Source organism: Microcaecilia unicolor, chromosome 13, assembly GCF_901765095.1.
Source record: "Microcaecilia unicolor chromosome 13, aMicUni1.1, whole genome shotgun sequence".
Taxonomy (NCBI): domain Eukaryota; kingdom Metazoa; phylum Chordata; class Amphibia; order Gymnophiona; family Siphonopidae; genus Microcaecilia; species Microcaecilia unicolor.
The window spans coordinates 94642799-94669357 of NC_044043.1; the positions used below are offsets into that span (position 1 = coordinate 94642799).

The window sequence follows — 26559 nt, forward strand, 5'->3', positions numbered from 1 at the left end:
AGCGTCAGCTGCAGCTACACACCCCGGTAATTACAGTGTCTCTCTCTATCGCTGCTTTCACAGCACACTTAGAAACGCTCATTTTTTCCTGAAGTCAGACCCAGATTTGTAAAGGAACAGAAACGAGCAGCCTCCATCTATCCATTAACACTAATCAGGTCTGATTAAAAGTAAACAGGCAATTTCAAGCCATAAAAACAAATTATTGTACAAACAGGAAAAATTCACATCCTAACCTCGTCAGCAGGACCTTTCACCAAGTCCCAAGTTATAAAAGGAAAAAAAGCAAGGCCAACAAGCACGTCTGGCCTTTGTTCTGGTTGACAGCCTTGTGGAAGAAAAAAAACTTTGCTCATGATCCTCAAAGACCACATCAGAAGCAAAAAAGCATGTGTGTGTGTGTGTGTGTGTGAGAGAGAGAGACTCGCTAAAAATGTACGCAGGAGATAAAAACATGGCTTCACAGTAGGAGAGCTCAAAGAGACCAAGTATCAAAATAAACAGAATGAATCAGAGCATCTCATTTCCTTCAAGAAATTCACAGGCTGGAATTCTGATTCCCTCATACTGTGTGACCGTGACCAAGTCCAAGTCACTTTCTCTCCCTGTGTCAGTCCCTGACTCCCTGTGAAACCCTGGGGGAGTGACTTTCACTTTCTCTCCCTGTGCCTCAGTCACTGCTTCTGTGTGAGCCTGGGAGAGTCGCTTTCTCACCTGTACCTCAGTCTCTGGCTCTCTGTGTGACCCGGGGAAGTCACTTTCTCTCCCTCAGTCCCTGACTCCCTGTGAAATGCTGGTGAGTCACTTTCACTTTCTCTCCCTGTGTCTCAGTCCCTGACTCCCTGTGAAACCCTGGGAAAGTCACTTTCTCACCTGTACCTCAGTCTCTGGCTCTCTGTGTGACCCGGGGAAGTCACTCCCTCTCTCTGTGCCTCAGTCACTGGTTCTGTGAAACCCTGGGGAAGTCACTCCCTCTCTCTGTGCCTCAGTCACTGGTTCTGTGAAACCCTGGGGAAGTCACTTTCTCTCCCTACGCCTCAGTCCCTGACTCCCTGTGAAATGCTGGTGAGTCACTTTCACTTTCTCTCCCTGTGCCTCAGTCACTGCTTGTGTGTGAGTCTGGGAGAATCACTTTCTCACCTGTACCTCAGTCTCTGGCTCTCTGTGAAACCCTGGGGAAGTCACTTTCTCTCCCTATGCCTCTGTCCCTGACTCCCTGTGAAATCCTGGAGGAGTCACTTTCCCTTCCTATGCCTCAGTCACTGCTTCTGTGTGACCCAGGGAGTCACTTTCTCTCCCTGTGCCTCAGTCTCTGGCTCTCTGTGTGACCCGGGGAATTCACCCGCTCTCTCTGTGCCTCAGTCACTGCTTCTGTGTGAGCCTGGGAGAATCACTTTCTCACCTGTACCTCAGTCTGACTCTCTGTGAAACCCTGGGAGAGTCACTTTCTCACCTGTACCTCAGTCTCTGGCTCTCTGTGTGACCCGGGGAAGTCACTCCCTCTCTCTGTGCCTCAGTCACTGCTTCTGTGAAACCCTGGGGAAGTCACTTTCTCTCCCTACGCCTCAGTCCCTGACTCCCTGTGAAATGCTGGTGAGTCACTTTCACTTTCTCTCCCTGTGCCTCAGTCACTGCTTCTGTGTGAGCCTGGGAGAATCACTTTCTCACCTGTACCTCAGTCTCTGGCTCTCTGTGTGACCCGGGGAAGTCACCCGCTCTCTCTGTGCCTCAGTCACTGCTTCTGTGTGAGCCTGGGAGAATCACTTTCTCACCTGTACCTCAGTCTGACTCTCTGTGAAACCCTGGGAGAGTCACTTTCTCACCTGTACCTCAGTCTCTGGCTCTCTGTGTGACCCGGGGAAGTCACTCCCTCTCTCTGTGCCTCAGTCACTGCTTCTGTGAAACCCTGGGGAAGTCACTTCTCTCCCTACGCCTCAGTCCCTGACTCCCTGTGAAATGCTGGTGAGTCACTTTCACTTTCTCTCCCTGTGCCTCAGTCACTGCTTCTGTGTGAGCCTGGGAGAGTCACTTTCTCACCTGTACCTCAGTCTCTGGCTCTCTGTGAAACCCTGGGGAAGTCACTTTCTCTCCCTATGCCTCTGTCCCTGACTCCCTGTGAAATCCTGGAGGAGTCACTTTCCCTTCCTATGCCTCAGTCACTGCTTCTGTGTGACCCAGGGAGTCACTTTCTCTCCCTGTGCCTCAGTCTCTGGCTCTCTGTGTGACCCGGGGAATTCACCCGCTCTCTCTGTGCCTCAGTCACTGCTTCTGTGTGAGCCTGGGAGAATCACTTTCTCACCTGTACCTCAGTCTGACTCTCTGTGAAACCCTGGGAGAGTCACTTTCTCACCTGTACCTCAGTCTCTGGCTCTCTGTGTGACCCGGGGAAGTCACTCCCTCTCTCTGTGCCTCAGTCACTGCTTCTGTGAAACCCTGGGGAAGTCACTTTCTCTCCCTACGCCTCAGTCCCTGACTCCCTGTGAAATGCTGGTGAGTCACTTTCACTTTCTCTCCCTGTGCCTCAGTCACTGCTTCTGTGTGAGCCTGGGAGAGTCACTTTCTCACCTGAACCTCAGTCTCTGGCTCTCTGTGTGACCCGGGGAAGTCACTCCCTCTCTCTGTGCCTCAGTCACTGCTTCTGTGAAACCCTGGGGAAGTCACTTTCTCTCCCTACGCCTCAGTCCCTGACTCCCTGTGAAATGCTGGTGAGTCACTTTCACTTTCTCTCCCTGTGCCTCAGTCACTGCTTCTGTGTGAGCCTGGGAGAATCACTTTCTCACCTGTACCTCAGTCTCTGGCTCTCTGTGTGACCCGGGGAAGTCACCCTCTCTCTCTGTGCCTCAGTCACTGCTTCTGTGAAACCCTGGGCAAGTCACTTTCTCTCCCTATGCCTCAGTCACTGTTTCTGTGAAACCCTGGGGGACTCACTTTCTCACCCTGTGCCTCAATCCCTGATTCTCTCTGTGACTCTGGAGGAGTCACTGCTTCTGTTCTTTCCACCCACCCATAATGCCCCGTTCCCTGAAGGATCCTTACTTGTACAGGGCATCTCCATTGGGTCCGAGTCCGCTCGGTAGTACCCACTCCGACAAACACAGTTTGTGGCTCCTTCCGACGTTGTCCTGCTGTTAATTGGACAATGAATACAGCTGTCGTCCCCATGCCTGGGCTTGAAGGAACCGGACGGACACCCTGGAAAACAATAGGAAAAGTCGAGCGTTAGTAGTCCTAGGACTCTTACAACATAAAATGTAAATTCCACTGCAGCTTTGTAGGACAGGATGCTGCAGAAATTCTCCTTCCCTTGAGAGTTTTCACTAGAATGGGACCCAAATCCTTGAGTTTCCTCTAGATCAGTCTATTTCCATTCCTAACACGGTAACGGGAATTTCGTCACTGCATTTTTTTTATTTATTTATGCATTGGGATTTATTAACCACTATTTATTAATCCACTATTTCTGGGATAAGCAGTATAATATATTTTGTACTTTTTTGGGATCTTGCCCGGTATTTGTGACCTGGATTGGCCACTGTTGGAAACAGGATGCTGGGCTTGATGGAACTTTTGGTCTGTCCCAGTGTGGCAATACTTATGTACTTGGGATTCTGAATGGAATCTTGCTACTCTTTGGGGTTCTGCATGGAATGTTGCTACACTTTGAAATTCTGCATGGAATCTTATTCTTTAGAATTCTAGAATCTTGCTATTCCTTGCAGTTCTACATGGAATGTTGCTACTCTTTAGGTTTCTGCCAGGTACTTGTGACCTGGATTGGCCACTGTTGGAAACAGGATGCTGGGCTCGATGGACCTTTGGTCTGTCCCAGTATGGCAATACTTATGTACTTATAACCACCTTTAAAAAGAGATTCGCCCAAGGCGGTTTACAGCAGGCACAGTTTACATAAAAACTTACAATTTTGCTAACAGCAAAACAGTAAAATGACCAAATACAATACAACATAGGCCCTGTTTACTCAGCAATGCTAAGTGTGCGCTATCATTTTTAGGGTCCCTACTACCAAGCTGCGGCCAAAGGAGACCTGCGCTGGGGTCGGCGCATGCTTTTCACACGTGCTGAGGCCCCCTTTTACTGCAGCGGGTGAAAAGGAAGTCTTTCTTTCCTGCAGGAAATGGCCATGTGGCAAGTAAAGCACTTGCCGTGTGGCCATTTTTTGTTGGGGGGGGGGGGGGGGGGGGGGGGGGAGGGTGTAGTCCTTACCCGCCACCCACTGAGGTGGAAGTAGGGGCTCCCGTGCAAACTCGGTGGTAACCGGGCAGTGATTACCGCCAGGTACACTGCGCTACAAAAATAAGTAGATTTTGTAGTGCCAGATAGGATACTGCACTAGGGGTGGGAAGCATCGCCAGGCTGCTGCGGTAGCCCGGCGGTACTTCCTGTTTAGCAAGTGGTACTACTACTACTGTTTATCATTTTTATAGTGCTACAAGGCATACGCAGCGCTGTACACCAAACCAAGCAGTAAGGGAAAGCTCTCCACAAAGTGGATGAACACAAAATCCCATGAGGTAAAGATACAGAGAAACAAAGTGGGAAGTGGACCAATGACTTCAGGGTACTGAGACTCTGGTGGTATATAAGGAAGTGAACTTTATTGTAGACTCGATACAGTGCTGTGTTTCGGCCACAGGCCTGCCTCAGGAGTCTTGAATGATGCTAAAAATGTTAAATTGCTGGTCTTGAGCGATGCACTCAATTGTGTTCAAAACTGTTTAGTCTCATCAAAGACTCTACTGTAGAGGCAGTTTCGACTTGCTATACCACAGTCCGATGATCGTGTAATTCTTTGATGAGACTAAACAGTTTTGAACTCTATTGTGTGCATCGCTCAAGACCACTTTGTTTCTCTGTAGCAAGCCCATGTTGGGCTTACCACCGACCGCTTAGAAAAAGGGGCCCTCAGTGCGCACTAAAACTCTAAAGACACCCACAAGAATATATGGGTGTCTCTACACAAAAAAACACTAGCACGTCTTAATAACAAGGACCCTAAGGGGCCCCTTTTCCACAGGCACGCTAGTGTTTTTAAGCATACGCTAAAAATAAGCGTGCGCTAAACGCTGCAGATGCCCATATAGTCCTACGGGTGTCTCTAGCATTTAGCGTGCGCTACTCATTAGCACGTACTAAAAACGCTACTGCGCCTTTGTAAAAGACCCCCTGAATGAGGTAAACACGAGAACAGCAAACTGAAACCTAATAAATAGGACAAACATGAAACGGTATCAAAAATACAGAAATTTAACAACACTGAAAGTCAAATACCTGAAATATAATACAATGTCATCATAACACAACGTCAGCATCATCCTACCTGTAATGGTCTCAAGTATAAATCCACTTACGCTTCCACCTTTTCCTTTATTAGCACTCAACTATGGAATGCGTTACCTAAATCTGTGAAAACTAGTCATGATCATCTGAACTTCAGAAAATCTCTTAAGACCAGCTTATTAGGAAAGGCTTACCCTAATGGACCCCTCTCAAATCCATAATTCCTGGAATACAACTGATTTATGGACCTGATGGACTCTTATTACCCTTCCCCTCTTTTTCCTCGTCCCTTGTAATTACTATACTTCCTATTCACCTTACTATAGTTCATTTGTTTGTTTACAGGATTGGCGATTGCCTTTACGGACTGATGTTAGCCTGCCAACGGGTGGGAAAATGTGGGGTATAAATGTTATAAATAAATAATACTAATGAAACACCTATAAGCAAGCATTAGAACACTGAAATTGCATAGATATGATGCCCATGTACAGAAATCTGCCTTGTATAAAATTAACTTATGCGTATATGTAGATGTGGTGACAAGAACGCACTTAACTATACGCAGTCCTGGTACTGAGGTGTACTGCGGCATAGTACGGGCCGACGGGAGGCAGTTGTAATACAAAAAAAACAAAACAAAATAAAAACCATACCAAAATAGGTGCCCACTTGCCCTCTCCATTCAGACAACATTTTGTAAAATTACTCTGAAATGAAAAGAACAGAACCTGTGGGGGAGGGGGATCCAGAAAAGAAAATGTCTTGAAAAAAAATATACTGAAAACGTGCCCACCTGCCTGGGCTAATGCTTCCAATGAAAAGGTGAATATGGTGTGCCCGAACCTGCATCTGATTCCCAGAACAAGTGCTCCCAGGGGGGCAGATACTGAAGAAGCAGCACTCACAGCCCCTGAGGATTGGGGGGGGGGGGGGGGAGGAGCCAGTTCATGACCAAATGCAAACTTTATTGGTCAGATTTATAATTCGGGATTCCAAGGTTTTCCTCAGCCAACAACCATGGGGTCATCTTTGATGCCTCTCTCTACGCGTATCCAATTCAATTTATTTTACTGAACGCAGACAAGAAAGCACGGAACAACAGTTACCAAAGCATCAAAGAGTCACATCTACAAACTAGTATATTCCGTATAAAAAGCAAAAATAGGTCACAACATTTTTTTTTACTGGTTTTGTAAAAATTAACATATTGCTAGCCACGCCTACCTAGCAAGGCGGGAGGCCTCGGATCTTATAGCCTCACCGCTGACACCAAAACGCTCAAAACCAGCAACTCCCTGCAACATCCCCCCACCCCCCCCCTCATCCTGTCCATCAAACCCTAACAATAATAATAATTATTGGGATGTGTACCAGAATCAAACAGAAAGTCATGGTATCAAAACATCAATAAGCATTAGAATCGTAATCTAGTCAAGATAATGCTTCTAATCTTCGGATTAACAGATTGGATATAATTACTCCAAATAGCCAAAAAACGCCTTGTAGGTTGGCTGGCAAGATGCGTCTCCTTAGCCTCCTACATCATAAAACCATATCATTCATTCTCTCACTGCCAGTAAGAGGGGCTCTCGGGTTGTACCCAATGTTGAAGTAGGCGTTTTTTACCCACCAAAGAGGCCTTATGTATAAATAATTTATGACCCTTGCCCTGTATCCCTAAATCCCCTGCACTGTTCAAGACCAAAACTTCAAAAGAAACTCGTATTGTGGAACCCAACAAATGGTTTAAATAATCCCCCCAAACCAAAACACTGCTAAAGCATGTCATTTCTTCCTCTGCAACACTGCTGAAACCCATCACTTCTTTCTGAACACGTTACTAAAACGTTCACCCACTCATCACTACCTTCTTACTCTACTGCAGCTACAGGTCTTCCATCTTTCTTCACAATTCAGCTGCGTAATTTACTCGCCGTGACTCCACGATCACGTAACCCCTCTTCTCTCCTACCTTGCTTGATTCAGGCAGATGTATTCATTCTGCAGCTCCTCACTTAGCAGGAAGCTTTCACGTGTTAACCAGGCGGTAATCATCGATGCGCATACAATGCAGATTACCACCCGGTTAGCGCCGTATGTCAGAAAATAAAATATAATTTCCGGTGTGCATAGTGGACGTGTGTAAAAAAAATTACATTACCGCCAGGACCACGCAGTAGCCGGGCAACAGTTTCAAATTGGCACGTGTTTGGCGCAGAGAGGTGTCTACACGGCTTAGTAAAAGGGCCCCTTATATAAGAAGAAACGTAAACGTTAATCCATAAGGGTATTCATAAGTACAAGGACGCTCAGTCATGCACATAACTTACATCCCTTCTACATTTACATGGTTACAATTACACCAGATCCATGGCTAGTGTGTCTGCAACCGTGTAAATTTTAGGCAGGTTAAGCTGCGCCCAGGTATCATTATAGAATACCAGCTAATTGGAGGTGCCCTTTTACTTAATTATCCCCTTTCTGCCTTGCTTCTCTATTTTTCAGGAACAGACTTCTCAAGTTTGTGCTTCAGACCTATCCTTAATGCTTTCATTTCTTAAGTACTTCACTGTTTCTTAGGTGTATCTGCACAGCGCTGTGTACACTTAATATCGCTTTACAAATTATTAATATCTGAGGCCTAAACAAGGTGGGGGGGGGGGGGCGAAAAGATAAAAAGAGAGTTAGGATGGGGGAGGGAAGACGGCCTAGGTGGCTGGAAGTGAAGGTTCATAGCACCATATCTCAGCCCTAGTTCAGACTGAGCTGGACGCGGAAAATGAGCAGAAGGAAAGTGTTCATGGTGACTAGAGAGTTGCACGGGGACAGAAATGTTATCCAGCCCCACCTGTCCCCGTTGGGATCTAACCCATACCCACCCATACCTGCTAGGATCTGTTGTTCCATCCCTACCCATCCCCACAATTAAATGGCCGCCTAACCCAACTTGTCTTATGGTAAGAGGAAAGCGGCCTGGTCCTCAATGTTCAGATAACAGATCTTTTAAGCTTTCGGGTATTGATTGATCCATGTCGTACCGGTGACCTATGACTGATGGCAGCATAATCCCCATCAAGGATTCGATTAAGAGTTTAGGAGTCTGGTTGGATAAAAGGGATTCATGTCAACTTGAGATATCTCCAGGCATCTCAAAAGACCTACTTTCAACTCAGATTTGTGAAACAGCTGAAAGAGTTTTCAAATGAGGGGGGCGGGGGGACACTTCACTCAGTGGCACAAGCCTTAGTCTGGATTGCAAGGGACTATTGTAACAGGTCCTAAGTGGGGCCTAATAAGGACCTCACTAATTATTCAAACACAGCTGCAAGAATGCCGACAGGTAGCATTAGGAGGGAAAAGGTTGTCCCGCACTGGAAAGATTACACTGGTTACCAGTTAAAAAGCAAGTCCAGCTTACATTAATGATTTTAACATTTAGGGTAATTTTATATAGTTATTTTAGTTAGCTATTACAATTATTACATTCCTTTCTACAATTACCTCCTGTTTCAATGCAGATTACAAAATAAAAGCAAAACCAGTCGGTCAACCAGACTGAGAAGTTACAAAATAAGAGCAACCAACAAACTATATATATCATTACAGAAAGACAAAAGTTCTGCGTTTAATTACCGCAATACCGAGTGACTAGCTTTCAATTTATTCCTGAATCTTAATCTCTAACTCCACTTGGTAACGAATTCCCAAATACTGGCTGCTAGATAGGAAATAGATGGAGCGTGTTACTCGCTTACATTTCACTGTTAACATCCAGGGAAAGATAAGTTTTAGCTGACTCTCCGCCCTAAGGCCCTTTCTCAGTGTGAGGAGTGATAGTACGGACATTAATGATACAGGAGCCAACGCATATAAAACACTGAACACCCACACTCATAATTTAATTCCTCCATAGGAAGTCAATGTCATGTCCTCGAGGGGTTATGCTACCCCATATCGAAGCCTGACAAATCAAGCTCACTGCCATATTTCAAAGCGCTGATCTAGAGTAACCGAGAGAAGACAAATTACTACTACTACTTAACATTTCTAAAGTGCTACTAGGGTTACGCAGCGCAGTAGTCAAGCTGACACATAATACAAGCGCTTGTACTAGTAATCCAAATATATGTGAACAAAATGGCTTTTATCAAATTTATTTTAATTTTATTTATTAGGATTTATAAATCAAACATGAGCAATAGACAATTACCGCTGTAAAAATATTCATATCACAATACAAAGTAAATCTACAAATATTAAATTTTCCTTATTCAAGATTTACTTCACCAAGGGACATGTTCCAAAAATTCCTAAAAGAGAATTTTAAATATTCAGAACACTCTTTTCCATCTGTTCAAAAAATATATATTATATGACAACTATGCTGAATCAGCAAAAAAAAATCAGGAGAAACCTGAAGATCAGCCTCAACAGGAAGTTTCATTGGACAATTTAGAGATCTCTACTTAATCTGAGGAAGAAGTAAAAACCAGAGCTACACTTCTGGTCTCTTTTGTATTTCTACAGGACAAGGAAGCATTATTGAGATTATATTTCCAAAAAGCCCAGCCTATTTTGTTTTAAGGAGGAAAAGTATTGATTTTTCCTGATATTTCCAAATGGACTCAGGAATGGAGAAAAAAATTCCTTGGAATGAGACAAGAGGCTTTAGCATTGAATGCCCGTTTCCAACTACGATTTCCACGTAAATGTATTCTTTTCCTCAAAGATAAGAAATATGTGGGTTTTTTTTAACCTCTCCAATTGCGCAGGTTTTTTTTTTTGAATGCTCAGGGAATTATCGGTGAAGTTGCAAATGTTTAGCTGTTCAGATGTTAAAATAGGGGGTGACTACCTATAGTTTACCTATAACTATTACCTCTACTAGTAAAACAGGCCCGTTTCTGACATAAATGAAACGGGCGCTAGCAAGGTTTTCCTCGGAGTGTGTATGTTTGAGAGAGTATGTGTGAAATTGACTGTGTGTGACAGAGAGAGAGAGTGAATGTGCGAGTGTGTGACACAGAGTGAGACTGCTAGGTGCGAGTGTGTCTCCTCTGTCCCCCCCCCCCAGCCACCCAGAGATTTTTTCCCTTGCCCCCCTCCAGCCACCCAGCGAGTGTCCTCTGTTCCCTTGCCCCCCCCCCTCCAGCCACCCAGTGATTCTCCTTTTTCCCTTGCCCCCCCTCCAGCCACCCAGCGATTTTTTCCCCTGCCCCCTCCAGCCACCCAGCGAGTGTCCTCTGTTCCCTTGCCCCCCTCCAGCCACCCAGCGATTCTCCTTTTTCCCTTGCCCCCCTCCAGCCACCCAGCGATTCTCCTTTTTCCCTTGCCCCCCTCCAGCCACCCAGCGAGTGTCCTCTGTTCCCTTGCCCCCCCTCCAGCCACCCAGCGATTCTCCTTTTTCCCTTGCCCCCTTCCAGCCACCCAGCGATTTTTTCCCTTGCCCCCTCCAGCCACCCAGCGAGTGTCCTCTGTTCCCTTGCCCCCCCCTCCAGCCACCCAGCGATTCTCCTTTTTCCCTTGCCCCCCCTCCAGCCACCCAGCGATTTTTTCCCTTGCCCCCCTCCAGCCACCCAGCGAGTGTCCTCTGTTCCCTTGCCCCCCCTCCAGCCACCCAGCGATTCTCCTTTTTCCCCTGCCCCCCCTCCAGCCACTCCTCCACTTTAATCAGCATATATTAAATTCCCCCATGTGCTACAGAAAAGCACCGAGCACATCCTATATAATAAAACACACCTCCAACGTTCTCCTGGGGGGGGGGGGGGTTGCGGCAAGGGCGGGGCCTCATGCTGCTGTGTGGTTGGTCAGTGCTTCTCGAGAGTATATGTGAGAGACAGAAAGTGAGAGAGAGAGAGTGAGAGAGAGAGAGAGAGAGAGAGAGAGAGAGAAGCCTTTAAGCCTTGAAGCATTCGTGCGCTCTGTAAGGCTCCATCTCCTCAATTGACCACACGTAGTTCCGGAACGTTGCAGGAATGCTTCAAGGCTTGAAAGCTTCACTTTCTCGGCTTCAGAATGTTGGAGGTGCGTCTTATTATATAGGATAATCCAACTTCCTTTGGAATGTATATTCAAGGAACCTTCTAATTGTGGACTAAATAACCAAGTAGAACTACTTGTTAAAAAAAAAAAAATTCTGATTTGTTTTTAACAAACTTGGCGTATTTTCTTCAAATGTTTTACTCAATGTGGAAACTCAAACGAATAAAATTTTTCCTCCCGAGGGAAACCTTTTGCAAATTAATACAATCAATGGTCCTAAACCACGCAGATTACTGCAACGGAATCTACGCGGGATGCAAAGAACAACTCACAAAAAAACTCCAAACCGCCCAAAACACAGCAGCCAGATTGATATATGGTAAAACACGATTCGAAAGCGCTAAACCCCTCCGAGAAAAGTTACATTGGCTCACAATCAAAGAACGGATCTTCTTCAAAATCTGCACTTTGGTCCACAAAATCATCTACGGCGTAGTCCCAGGATACATGACAGACCTCATAGATCTACCAAATAGAAACAGATCCAGATCAGCGTGACCATACCTAAACCTACATTACCCAAACTGCAAAGGGCTAAAATACAAAACAACATTTGCATCCAGCTTCTCCTACATGAGCGCACGACTATGGAATGGACTCCCGCATGCTATGAGAACAACACATGACCACCTAAACTTCAGGAAATCATTAAAAACTCACCTCTTCAAAAAAGCCTATCCCTCCGATCCAACATAACTCCCCACACCCAGCAACACAACACAATCAAGGATCGTACTGGACAACTTACTATCATCATTCCCCTCAACCCAATGACACCTGAATCACATCTACCTCATCTGACCACAACACAATCTTGTATTTGTTATCAACCATAACGGCAAATGCCTTTACGGTTACTTGTAAGCCACACTGAGCCTGCAAATAGGTGGGAAAATGTGGGGTATAAATGCAACAAATAAATAAATAAATAAATAAAGATTGTTGTATCAAACAAGAATACAAAGTATGGCATAGTCTACTACTTACAGTGTCAACACAATACGTAATAGAACATTTTAATTGATAGTGAAGGGTAAAGCAAAGATGGAGCATATAGATAGGTAAGAAAGTAGGAAGAGTTAGGGGCCCTTTTACTAAGCTGCATAGGTACCTACGCTCACCCGATGTGTGTCAATTTGGAGTTAGCGGCTGGCTACCGCGTGCCCTTGCGGTAATTTCATTTTTGACGCGCATCCGCTACGTGTGCCGGAAAATAATTTTTGTTTTCTGGCACGTGGCAGAAATCGGGCGGTAATCGTCATTCTATGCGCGTAGACGATTACCACACGGTTACCGCGTGAGACCTTACCACTAGCAGACATAGAGGGGCATAATCGAACGGCGCCGGCCAAATCTATGGTTGGCCATCTTCGGGGCCAGCTCCGTGAGGCGGCGGAGTCAAGCGTATTTTCAAAATACGCATTGGCGCCGACCAAATCGCTTGCCGGGTTTAGAGCAGGATCGCCAGGTTTACATGAGATGGGTGGCTTCGTTTTCCAGCCATAATGGAAATCTGTCCCGGCCATCTCAAACCCAGCGAAATGCAAGGCATTTGGTCGTGGGAGGAGCCAGCATTTGTAGTGCACTGGCCCCCCTGACATGCCAGGACACCAACCGGGCACCCTAGGGGCACTTAAAAAATTTAAAAAAAAATAGCTTCCAGGTGCATAGCACCATTACCTTGGGTGCTGAGCCCCCAAATCCTCCCCAAAACCCACTCCCCACAACTCTACACCATTACCATAGCCCTAAGGGGTGAAGGGGGGCACCTACATGTGGGTACAGTAGGTTTTGGGTTTTTTTTTGGAGGGCTCAACATTAACCACCACAAGTGGAACAGGTGGGGGGGGGGGGGTGGGCCTGGATCCACCTGCCTGAAGTGCACTGCACCCACTAAAAACTGCTCCAGCGACCTGCATAACACCCATTAAAAACTGCTCCAGGGATCTGCATACTGCTGTCAAGGAGCTGGGTATGACATTTCAAGCTTTTTTTTTGGGTGGGAGGGGGTTGGTGACCACTGGGTGAGTAAGGGGAGGTGATTCCCGGTGGTCATCTGGTCAGTTGGGGCACTTTTTTCAGACTTGGTCCTAAAATTAAATGGACCAAGTCTGGCCGGCAAAATCTCATTTGAGCCGGCCCTTTTTGTTTTCATTATAAGGCGAAGCTGGCCATCCCGTAACCACGCCCCCATCCCGCCTTCACTACCCTACCAACACGCCCCCTTGAAGGTTGGCCGGCACTGCAACGAGAAAGCAGTTGGGGCCGGCCAAAATCGGCTTTCGATAATACCGATTTGGCTGGGATTAGGAGATCGCTGGCGATCTCCCGATTTGTGTCGGAAGATCGCCGGCGGTCCCTTTCGAAAATGAGCTGGATAGAGTTTTAAATTTAGCCCTGTATTGTACTGGTAGCCAATGAAGTTTTTGCAAAAATGGTGCGATGTAGTCAAGTTGCTTGCAAACTTCTATGAGTCTTGCTGCCGCACTTTGAATCAATTGTCACCAAAACAATAATACTTCACTATAAACACTGTGTTCAGTCTTACATACTCCAAAAAGTTATATATGTTTATATATGAAAAATAGGAAGGAAAAGCCTCAGACTTCTGATGTATCCATCACAGGCATAAAACCTTTCAACCTCTCTACTTTCACTCAAACTTTACTTTTAATTAACATGTTCCAAACAACTTTCATTTAAATTGTACTTAGCTTCTCAAAAGGTGCACTATTGTCAGATTTGTGAGTTCTTGTGCCAAGTGGAACACTGCTGAGCAGGATGACACCCCCCCCCCCCCCCCCGTACTCTGCTTGGCGGCCGAGGTGTTACTACTCTGTAGTCTGCTTCTTCTGCTGGTCCCTCGCCTGCTGCCTGCCTGTTGAACATTGCTTGTACCAGGACCATTCCCTTCCGTTCCCTCCGGCTGGTTCCTCAGCGCCCCTCTCCTCAGCTTCCCGCATAAGTTCTGTCGGCTGCCCGCACCTGGGGGGCTCAACCCCCGGGGAACGGCAGTCACCGCAGATGAACCTTGGGGTTGATCGGCCGCCAGGCAGAGGCTGGAGGCGTATCATTGCATCCATCTGTGCTCCACTTGGTACAAGAACTCACAATCCTGACAACAGCATATTTTGAGATTGTGGGATAAATTAAAAGAGAAGAGCGGAGAGAGTTTCCTTGCTGGTGCCAATTCAGTTTAATGAAGATTGTATACCTGGCCTAGAGGGAATCATTTATTTAAAATGGGAAAAGGAAGGTGTTTGGACTTTTGTACAATTCTCAAGGGGGGTTTGAGTGCTAACTCTTGAACAGCATCACAAAGATTGAGAGAGTCGGATCTATAGCAATCACTAGAAGTAGTAAATTACTTAAAGGGGGCAGAGCAGCAAAGGATAATTAGGCAAGAATTTATTTACTCTCCATGAGCAGCTCTGGATGGAGAAAGGGTGTCAAAAAGTTGCAATAGATTTTCAGAGGTTGAATGTTCCAGAGATTCGAGCAGATGAAGGTGTGGGAATCTGACCTTGGGGAAGATTTGTCTGAAAAGCAATGGAGGGAGCTATTCGTTACTAAAATTAAGGAAATATTGCTCAGTTGGTACTGAACTCCAGTTAGGATGCATAAAATGTTTCCAGCAGTCTAGAAAAATTGTGGGGGATTGATTGCATTCTACTGTACCAGTCCATGGTGTGACCACATCTCGAATATTGTGCTCAATTCTGGTCGCCCCATCTCAAAAAAAGATATAGTGGAATTAGAAAAGGTACAGAGAAGGGCAACAAAAATGATAAAGGGGACGGGATGACTTCCCTATGAGGAAAGACTGAAGCGTCTAGGGCTCTTCAGCCTGGAGAAGAGACGGCTGAGGGGAGATATGATAGACGTCTATAAAATAATGAGTGGATTGGAATGGGTAGACGTGAATCGTTTGTTTACTCTTTCCAACAATACTAGGACTAGGAGGCATGCGATGAAGCTACAAAGTAGTACATTTATTATGAATCGGAGAAAATATTTCTTCACTCAACGTGTAATTAAACTCTGGAATTCGTTGCCAGAGAATGTGGTAAAGGTGGTTAGCTTAGTGGGGTTTAAAAAAGGTTTGGATGGAGTCCTAAAGGAAAAGTCCACAGATCATTATTACATTGGACTTGGGGAAAATTCACTGCTTATTTCTGGGATAAGCAGTAAAAAAAATGTATTGAACTTTTTTGGGATCTTGCCAGGTATTTGTGACCTGGATTGGCCACTGTTGGAAACGGGATGCTGGTCTGTCCCAGTGTGGCAATACTTATGCACTTATGATTTTATTTATTTATTTAAAGTGATTGACATACCAAAGCCCAGTACATAAATGTTTTAAATAAATAAATAATAAAAGCAGAACGGGACGATATAAAACAAAAAGATTAAATCTTATAATCCAACCCAACACAAAAAGGGAGGGGATGAACAGCACATCAGTTAACCAAAGCACAAATTACCCAAACAAGCAGAACACAAAAGGATTATGAAGGAGAGAATGTAAAGAGAAAGACAGGCAAGGTCTAACGTAAAATCATCAAAAGAGGATTAATAGTGTGCATGAGTGGAAAGCCAAGTTTTAAGAGAAGATTTACATTTCGTGAATGAAGGCTCTACCTGAAGTTCAACAGGAAGAAAATTCCACAAGAAAGGAGCTGTACAGCTAAAAGCCACAGAGCGAGTGCTATCAAGCCTTAATTTACGACTTGATAAATAACAAAAAGATTAGTATTGAAAGACTGCGGGTACCGAGTTGGACGGTGAGGAATGAGCAGAGAAGTACAGACGTGAACCAGTATAAAACACCTTCCCCTCTCCCGATATTCAGCCAGCGGCAGACAACAGTTTTTTGTATGCCACCAGCGCTAAAACCGGAAAGTCAATGCTGAGCATTAAATTTCCATCTTTTTTTTTAAAGCCAGATAGCGCATGACTGGTTAAGTTAATATTCAGACTTAACCGGCCATAAAGATAGGACTGCTACTTATCCGGTCTTATTTATCCGCTAAACCTGGTCGGTTACGTCTGAATATCGGGATGTAACCGGACTTTCCCTAAATACCCTCCCACATAGCCAGCTTGAAGTTCGGCATTAACGGATCATTTTTAGCAGCGAACAAGCGAGTTAACTACTTGGTGGCCGTTCCCAGCTAGTTAACGCACTTTGAATATCGTCCAGCTTATCTGTAAAGGTGAAAGTTTGAAATTGGTAATCTCTACTGGACTAGTGTCTTAAGCAGTTGAGTATCTAGAAATGGCCTCAAAGATCGAATCATTCTGAGACAGTGGTGTAGAGACGGGTGGACCTGGATGGACAGGGGCCAACTCGCTTTGAGCTCAGGCCCATCCGACAATGGTGCACCCTTGCTGTAGCTGGCAGGGATCCTCAAGCCTCACCAGGTGCCCAGAACTCCCTATTGCCAAGCTTGGCAGTCGGCAGCAGCGTTTCAGAGCTGCTCAGTTTTTGCATATGAAATCCAAGGCCTAGAGGAGTGGAGGAGTGGCCTAGTGGTTAGGGTGGTGGACTTTGGTCCTGAGGAACTGAGTTCGATTCCCACTTCAGGCACAGGCAGCTCCTTGTGACTCTGGGCAAGTCACTTAACCCTCCATTGCCCCAGGTACAAATAAGTACCTGTATACAATATGTATGCCGCATTGAACCTGCTATGAGTGGGAAAGCACGGGGTACAAATGTAAGAAAAAAACATTAACAGCCCCAAGATTATTTCCAATCCTGAAACGGTGTATATTTTAATCAGCCAGTTACTGAAGTATGGCAGAACAAATGTTCCTTATTTCCTGAAATGGGTTGCTGCCATCACAAGGTACTTGGAGAAAATCATTGGGTTTGCTAAGAGACCAACGGGCTCATTTTCGAAAGAGAAGGCTGTCCATCTTTCGACATAAAACGGAAGGTGGACGTCCTTCTCCCAGGGACATCCAAATCAATGGGCACCTCTCAGCCAAGAAAAGGCTTACCAGGGGTTAGGCCGAAGCCAGCATTCTTCCCCCAAACAGTAGAGCTTTATACCAACAGTGAATCCCTTTTATTGAGCATCTTAGAATTCTTCTGTGAGAAAGATGAATGAGGATGTGGGAGGAGCAGTCTAATGGTTAAAGCAGAGAAGTAAGAACCAGCAGGGCCCAAGTCAAATCCTACCCTGACCTTGGGCAAGTCACTTAAACCTCCATTGGCTCAGGTACAAACTCAAGATAGTAAACCCCCCAGGGACAGAAAAATACCTACTATACCTAAATGTACACCACTTCGATAACTTTTGGGCTTGTAGGAAGTATGTAAGAAATTAAATATAAAAAAAATAAATAAAAATAAAATCTTTTAGGTTTAGTAAGCATAACCAATCTATCAGCGAGAGGATGGTTTGAAGCAATTTCACCTTGTACTTTTCTTTCCAGAGAAATGTGGCCACATCGCAATAATCCAAGATGAGTCACAAACCTCCCAGGCATTTGGAGGAGTAGCCTAATGGTTACTGAAACGGGCTGAGAATGTAGGGAACTGTGTTCCAGTCCCACTGTGGCTCCTTGTGACCTTGGGCAAGTCACCTAACCCTCCATTGCTCCAGATACAAAACTTAAGACTGTGAGCCCACTAGGGACAGAGAAAGGATCTGCGCATCATATATGTAAACCACTTTGGTTGTACTATATCAAATCCATGACCCTTTACCTTTACTCTTAAATACCTGGAGTAGAATTGGGCCTCCTTTCGAGGGACTCTCTCTGTTTGGTGGAGGTTTTCATAGGACGCCTCCATTCACCAGGGTACAAAAGAGCAATCCCTTGCAAACTGACAGAACTGGAGTTTGTAGCCCTCTGTCATAATCTGCAGCACCCACTTGTCTTTGGTAATCATCGTCCGGGTGTTCTTGAAGGGAAGAACCTGCCACAACCAGGATATTTCCTGATGAGGGGCTGGTTATGCTGCTTGAACTTAGTTTTGAGTTAACTCAGAGCTGACGTCTGTCCAGTTTTCTGCACCATTACATGCTGTACTTGTGGCTAGGGGGGGGGGGGGGGGGATGTTGGGGTCTTTGCCTTTAGTGGGGCCTGAATGATTTCTGGTGGTATGGGAATGGTCTTATAGGGTTGCTTCTAGGCAGACAACCTTCGTTTTCCTACGATGGCGAAAACACGCACAGTGCTGAGAAGTTATTCTTGAAGCAGTCAAGAGTTTCTTTGACCTTGCTCCTGAGCAGGAAACCAGTGGCTTTTCTGACCCTGAGTTTGGGGAGCCTACTGCCCCCAGCAAAGCTCACCTCAGTGCTTGTCCCTAGAGCAGCTCTGAGGTCCAGTACAGGCAATCTCAGTGTCTATTTTGAACACCCTAAAATTCCTGTCTTACAGTGACATATTGTCACAGGTTGTGTGACTGTCTGTGGTAGACATTTTGCCATGCACGGGCATTTTTTGAAGCCTGAAGTCGAGTTTGCATCAGGAATATCGAAAACACAAACAAGAGTCCGCACTCCGCACAAAGCAAGCAAACAAAGAGAAACAGTTGAGTGGATGAGAAAGGCAGGAAATCTTTAATGAACAGTCCTTCGATCTGGTGCGACACGAACCGTGTTTCGGGGGTATTTTTTGAAGCCTGAAGTCAAGTTTGCATCAGGAATATCGAAAACACAAACAAGAGTCCGCACTCCGCACAAAGCAAGCAAACAAAGAGAAAGTTGAGTGGATGAGAAAGGCAGGAAATCTTTAATGAACAGTCCTTCGATCTGGTGCGACACGAACCGTGTTTCAGGGGTATTTTTTGAAGCCTGAAGTCAAGTTTGCATGAGGAATATCGAAAGCATAAACAAGAGTCCACACTCCGCACAAAGCAAGCAAACAAAGAGAAACAGTTGAGTGGATGAGAAAGGCAGGAAATCTTTAATGAACAGTCCTTCGATCTGGTGCGACACGAACCATGTTTCGGGGGTATTTTTTGAAGCCTGAAGTCAAGTTTGCATCAGGAATATCGAAAGCATAAACAAGAGTCCACACTCCACACGAAGCAAGCAAACAAAGAAAAATGTAGGCAGATAAAGACCATATGGCCTATCCAGTCTGCACATCCATGTCGTCTACTCTCCCTATGATCCAATGTACTTGTCCCCAAGCTCTCTTGAACCGAGACACAGTCTGTGTCGCCACCATTTCCACCGGGAGGCCGTTCCATGAATTCACTCGTTACTTCTGAATCTATCCCCTTTTCACCTTCATCTTATGCCCCCTCGTTCCAGAGCTTCCTTTCAATTGAAAGAGATTCCTGTGCATTTATGCCACATAAGTATTTAAATGTCTCTATCGTATCTCCCCTCTCCCACCTTTCTTCCAAGGTAAACATATTGAGATCTTCAAGTCTGTCCCCATACGCTCTAAGACAAAAACCACTGACCATTTTAGTAGCCCTCTGGACTGACTCCATCCTGTTTATATCTTTTTGAAGTTGAGGTCTCCAGAATTGTACACAAGATTCTAAATGAGGTCTCACCAGAGTCTTATTCAGGGACGTCATCACCTCCTTTTTCCTAGTGGCCATTCCTCTCCCTATGCACTCAAGCATCCTTCTAGCAAAAAACTCCACATTAGGGATACCCCAATCAACTAAATCACCTATTAGTAGTACTTCCCCTTTCACAGCTATATTTGAATGTCTTCAACTAAATCTCTATCCACTTATTCTCTCTGTGAAGGAGGCCTTCATATCACACCAAATGTAAATACATTTGCTGTTCCCTCTTTCCAGATTAACCCACACTGCCTCTTCCTCACCCTGTAGGTTCTGCAACTGTGTGGCTTTAAGATTATTTTAAATCTATAATGCCACCCTCTCTCTTTCCTAAACAGATTATAGCCCGGTATAACTATAGCCCAGTCACGGTTCTTTGTGACAGTAGAGGGCAACTTTTGAAAGCTAATCAAGAAATATATTACGTTATGTCCAATAAAAAAGGTATCATCTTATTTTCTTTTCCATGTTTTATTTTGTTTGATTTCTATTGATAACCTTTGTGATCATCTAAATCCAAATCAGCTTCTTCCATCCGATCCTTAATATCTAAAACCTTACTTCCCATACTTTGGGCATTAGTATATACTACTAGTAAAAAAGGCCCATTTCTGAAGGCAAGGCAAACAACGCGAAGGGCACAACAGCACTTTGGCTGTCGGGGGGTTTGGGTCCCCCGTCAGCACAGGTAGTCCACAACGGCGGCGGTTTTCGGTGGGCCGGGGGGGGGGGGGTCGAGGGGGCTGTAGCGCGGGGGGTGACAGCTGATTCTGAGGCAGGGGGAGGAGTAGGGATACTCCTCCCCTTGCCTTGGAATCAGCTGTCCTGACGTCAGTGAGTGTCTGCCTAGCAGACCACCACCTCCAGGGAGGTGAGAATTATTATATAGGATTTTCCAGATGTTGCCCCTTTTTCCCTTTTGTGTAGAGGAATTTAATGCTGCACTTACCTGAGGGCTTTGATCACCCTTCCTCAGCAATTCTAGTTTAAAGCCGTCGTCAGTAGGTTAGCCAGTCTGCTGCTGAAAACACTTCTTCTCCTTCTTTGGTAGATTGAGACACCATCTCTGTTCAGCAGCCCTTGCAAAAGAATCCCATAATCCAGGAAGCCAAAATGCTCTTAACTACACCATCTTCTCAGCCACATAGTCATCTCCAGGATGGGAGCTTCTCTGCCTTGGCCTTTATCCTCAACAGGGAGGATCGACGAGAATACCACCTGTACACCTTTCTGCTTCACCCTCTCTCCCAGAGCCATGAAGTCACTTTTGATAAGTTCGGAGGGGTACTTAGCAGTATCATTTATGGCGACATGAGTAGCACTGGATAATAGTCATTTGGTTTGATGAGTCTCGGCAAGCTCTTTGTAACATCTTGAATTATGGCACCTGGAAGACAGAACACCTCCCAGGACATCATGTCTGGTCTTCAGATGGATGAGTCCACCTGCCCTTGAACTGAAGAATCGATATGCAGCCCCGGATGTGGAGGAAATGAGAGCATATTTTTTTTGTCTAATAGATTGTAAGCTCTTTGAGCAGGGACTGTCTTTCTTCTATGTTTGTGCAGCACTGCGTACGCCTTGTAGAAATGCTAAATAGTAGTAGTAGTAGCATCCCAGAGAGAAGAAGAATCGGAGCTCAAAATCACCAAAGTTGCTGGATCAGTGATGATCTGAGTCCAGTTGTCCTCTTTCAACACAGGTTCTTCTTCCCCACCGCTGAAAACCTTTGAGGCTTCAAGAAACATTTCATCGATGTATTTCTCATTCTGATGGATGATTCTCAACCTTACCACCTCCTCTTACTTCTTTCATGAAGGATCCAAGCTGAAGATATCTTGCACGTGGAATCAGACCTTCTTCTCCTGGGGTCAGTGGCGTACCAAGGGGGGGGCGGTCCACCCCGGGTGCACGCCGCTGGGGGGTTACTTCCTGTTCCGGGGCAGAGGGAGCTGCAGCGAACAAACGAAGTTTAGCGAACTCAGAGGAGCAGGCGCGCGCCACGGCACCCCCCCCCAGTGGCGTGCACGCGGGGGGGGGGGGGTCATTTCACCGGAGGCGGGGAGGTGTCATCTAGCGGGGGGGGGAGGGTGCGCATCAGCGCCCGGGTGCCATCGAGTCCAGGAACGCCACTGCCTGGGGTCACATTTTCTGTCTGCACAGAGGCAGAAAATGTAATTGGGGCATCAGCTTGGGTGACACAACGTTTCCCAGCCACACTGCAGTTGCAGAAGTATTTGGCAGAAAGAAAATGGCAAACGTAAAAATCCCTACCAAAGACCCTAACTTTTCCACTGCTGTCTGCTTTTGGGTAAGATCTAATGTAACCCTCAGAAGTGGGGGGACAAATCCCTCCTTTCAGTACCCTTCTCCACCACCGCCAACTCCAGGCTCCGCCCTTTCTGCCTCGCCTCACCCCACGCGTGGAACAAACTCCCCGAGCCCCTACGTCAGGCCCCCTCCCTCCCAATCTTCAAATCTCTGCTTAAAGCCCACCTCTTCAATGTCGCCTTCGGCACCTAACCTCTACACCTCTACCCAGGAAATCTAGACTGCCCAACTTGACATTTCGTTCTTTAGATTGTAAGCTCCTTTGAGCAGGGACCGTCCTTCTTTGTTTATTTTGTACAGCGCTGCGTAACCCTAGTAGCGCTCTAGGAATGTTAAGTAGTAGTAGTATTTAGGTCACTGCTCCTTTTGAAATGAAGGTAAAAAAAAAAGAAATCCTGGAGCAAGCAAGCAAAGAAGCTCCATAAAGAGAAAATTAAACTAAGTCCTCTCTACTAAGATAAGAGAAAAAAAAATAAACAACAGTTTTCCCAGCAACATAAACTTAGAATTTAAATAAACCCGTTCCTAAAATAAATAAATCAGGCATAAAAATAAAAAACTGCCCGAAAAAATTTTAAATCTGCAAAAGTCTTCCTCCTAATTGGCAGGAGAGCCTATAAATCAAAGATCAGCCTTGGGGTGCAGGGAGGAGGGAATTAAACACTAAACAGAGGCTTCACTCAACTGATGTTATACCAAGCACTAAAATGCAACCTAAAATACTAAACTAGATTCTAAAACACTATTTATATAAAACCATAACAGAGACTTAAAAGGCTAAATAAGTGGAGTAATTTAACAACAAGAGACAATGAAATTACCTAGTCAGCCCCAAGTTTATGTTTTCCAAGACTGAATGCAATTTCCAGCAAGTAACATAGTAGATGACGGCAGAAAAAGACCTGCACGGTCCACCCAGTCTGCCCAACCTCCCCTCAGCAGGTCCCCTTCAAGGGGTGCTGTTTTTAAGGGACAGGGAATTGACGTACTGCCTGTTAATTACATTCAAAGTGGTTTACATATGGGCACTTATTTTGTACCTGGGGCAATAGAGGGTAAAGTGACTTGCCCAGGGACACAGGAAGCTGTAGTGGGAAACAAACCCAGTTACCCAGGATCAAAGTCTAATGCACTAACCACCAGGCTATTCCTAAACTCCTCATGTACTCCCCCCACATTCCATCAGGGAGCAGCAGTCAGAGGGGTTTGGACTGTGATATATCCCTACGCACTCTCAACTTCATTCTTGCCTCCCACCTCCATGTCTTTCCCTTCCAACCACTCTCCTCTCTCCCCCTGCTCCATAACTTCTGTATATTACTCTCCTTCCTGCTCACTACTCTGCTCTGTCCCAGTCACTTCCACAAACATCTCATATCCAATCTTTTTACATAGTAACATAGTAAATGACGGCAGATAAAGACCGGTATGGTCCATCCAGTCAGCCCAACAAAATAAGCTCATTTTACATGGTATGTGATACTTTATATGTATACCCGAGTTTGATTTGCCCTTGACATTCTCAGACCATAGATGTCTGCCCAGCACTGTTCTTGTACTAAAAGTTCTGAAGATTCTGGAATCCTAAAGAGTTACAAGATTCCGGAATCCCAATTAGTAGCAACATTCCATGTAGAACCCCAAAGAGTAACATAGTAAATGATGGCAGATAAAGACTTGTACGGTCCATCCAGTCTGCCCAACAAGATAAACTCATTTTACATAGTATGTGATACTTTATACCTGAGTTTGATTTGTCCTTGCCTTTCTCAGGGCACAGACCATAGAAGTCTGCCCAGCACTGTTCTTGTACTAAAAGTTCTGAAGTTAATGTGGAAGCCCCTTAAAATTTACACTCCAGCCCATCCCTATCTATTCAGTCACAATCAGGGCGTAGACCGTAGAAGTCTGCCCAGCACTGGTTTTGCTTCCCAATTACCAGCGTCGCCACCTAAACTAGTAGCCCTCAACATTCATTACTACTTCTGAGAAAACAGACTGTTATCCCACATCGCTCCCAGCCAAATCTTCTGCCCCCCCTCCCCCAATCACACACTTTTCTCCAGACACCCAACTGTTTGATGGAGTTAAGTACAGCTCCTAACTTTTAAGTCTGACAAAAGCCAGCCGGCCCAGGGGCTGTCAGTTAGCTGTGGCGGGCAGTCTAGGACCCCAAGCTTGGGTTATCAGCGAGGGTCCTCTCCAGCCCTTGCTGCAGCTACTCCTGTGGTCTGCTAAGTACACAATCAGGTTTCCTGATCCACATAGCGACTTCACCTAATACTTCAAGCTGTATTTCTTGAAGGATGGTTTCTTCCTTTTCCACAATTAATTTTTTGAGAGTACTCCCATGCAAACTGTCTGTTGTTTTCAGAAAAATGTGTGTAGTTCATAGCAAGCAGTGAACAGCAGGGGAGGGTCTCAAGGACTCTCTAAATCTTTCCTAGGGATTCCACAGTCAGTCTGGTTTTCAGGATAGCTAATATAGGACATAAGAGTAGCCATACTGGGTCAGACCAATGGTCCATCTAGCCCAGTATCTTGTTTTCCAAACAGTGGCCAAGCCAGGTCACAAGTACCTGGCAGAAACCCAAATCGTGGCAACATTCCATGTAGAATCCCAAAGAATAGCAAGATTCTGGAATCTTAAAGAGTGACAAGATTCCATGCAGAATCTCAAAGAGCAGCAACATTCCATGTAGAACCCCAAAGAATAGCAAGATTCTGGAATCCTAAAGAGTGACAAGATTCCAGGCAGAATCTCAAAGAGCAGCAACATTCCATGTAGAATCCCAAAGAACAGCAAGATTCTGGAATCCTAAAGAGTGATAAGATTCCATGCAGAATCTCAAAGAGCAGCAACATTCCATGTAGAACCCCAAAGAACAGCAAGATTCTGGAATCCTAAAGAGTGACAAGATTCCATGCAGAATCTCAAAGAGTAGCAACTTTCCATGCTACCAATCTCGGGGCAAGCAGTTGCTTCCCATGTCTGTCTCAATAGCAGACTGTGGACTTTTCCTCCAGGAATTTGTCCAAATCACCAATCTTCAGGTACTTCGGACGATTTTAACGACAGGTTACAAATTACTAACAGCAGGGAGTGGTAATTTGTATTGTATTGGGCATTCCCAATCAATGTTGCCTATGATATCCACAATGACTACAGTCCCTGCTGCAGCAACTCCTGTAGTCTGCTATGTAGTAAGGCCAGTGCCAGACAGACTTCTATGGTCTATGATCAGAAAATAGCAAGGACAGATCAACAACTAGTATGTGTATTTTGCATCCCATTCAGCGGCCCTGGCTGCCTTCTTGGGTAGACTGGAAGGGCCGTGAGGGTCTTTTTCTGCTCTCATTTACTATGTTCATGTCATTAAGTACAATAAATTTGCATGTACTATGTCTCCAGTTCTTGAGTGATAGTCAGTTTTGATTTCATGCTATTTATATCTACATATGGGAAGCTTTCAAATAATTTTTTTTTTCACGGAGAGAGTAGTGGATGCTTGGAATGCCCTCCCGCGGGAGGTGGTGGAAACAAAAACGGTAATGGAATTCAAACATGCGTGGGATAAGCATAAAGGAATCCTGTGCTGAAGGAATGGATCCTCAGGAGCTTAGCCGAGATTGGGTGGCAGAGCTGGTGGCGGGAGGCGGAGATGGTGCTGGGCAGACTTATACGGTCTGTGCTAGAGCCGGTGGTGGGAGGCGGGGCTGGTGGTTGGGAGGCGGGGATAGTGCTGGGCAGACTTATACGTTCTGTACCAGAGCTGGTGGTGGGAGGCGTGGTTGGGAGGCGGGGATAGTGCTGGACAGACTTATACAGTCTGTGCCCGGAAAAGGACAGGTACAAATCAAGGTAAGGTATACACAAAAAGTAGCACATGTGAGTTTATCTTGTTGGGCAGACTGGATGGGCCATGCTGGTCTTTTTCTGCCGTCATCTACTATGTTACTACTATGTAAATTAAAAAGCTGTTGAATAAAATATATATATATACTAGTAAAAAAGGCCCGTTTCTGGATCAAATAGGATCCCACTGGATAAAAATTTGAAAAGCACTGAGACAGAGTGAACCTAATTACTGCATACAGGCCCTGGGTGTGTGTACTTACTCATTGACCAAATACAGTGCACACCCATGATCAGGGCTTTTTTTGAAGGGGTACTTGGGGGTACTGAGTTCCGGCACCTTTCCCATTGTCTGCTAAAACTGACCCATGGTCCCCAAGTTTTAATGAAAGAGCTCAGGCTCTACACACCAATTCTGCCTTGTCATAGGTTCTGTGAGTGGTTGCAGGGGACCTGGCTATTGTGGGGTGGGTCCTTCAGTGATCAC

General features: G+C 45.5%; 1 protein-coding gene across 3 annotated transcripts in view; it reads right to left on the bottom strand.

Annotated features, from left to right (window-relative positions):
• EPHB2 (EPH receptor B2) overlaps positions 1-26559 on the bottom strand; it is a 482074-nt gene that overhangs the window by 89676 nt on the left and 365839 nt on the right. For all 3 annotated transcript variants that reach the window (XM_030222384.1, XM_030222385.1, XM_030222383.1), the window contains exon 4: positions 3037-3192. In XM_030222384.1, the coding sequence (XP_030078244.1) occupies positions 3037-3192 (156 nt within the window). The remainder of the gene's footprint in view (positions 1-3036; positions 3193-26559) is intronic.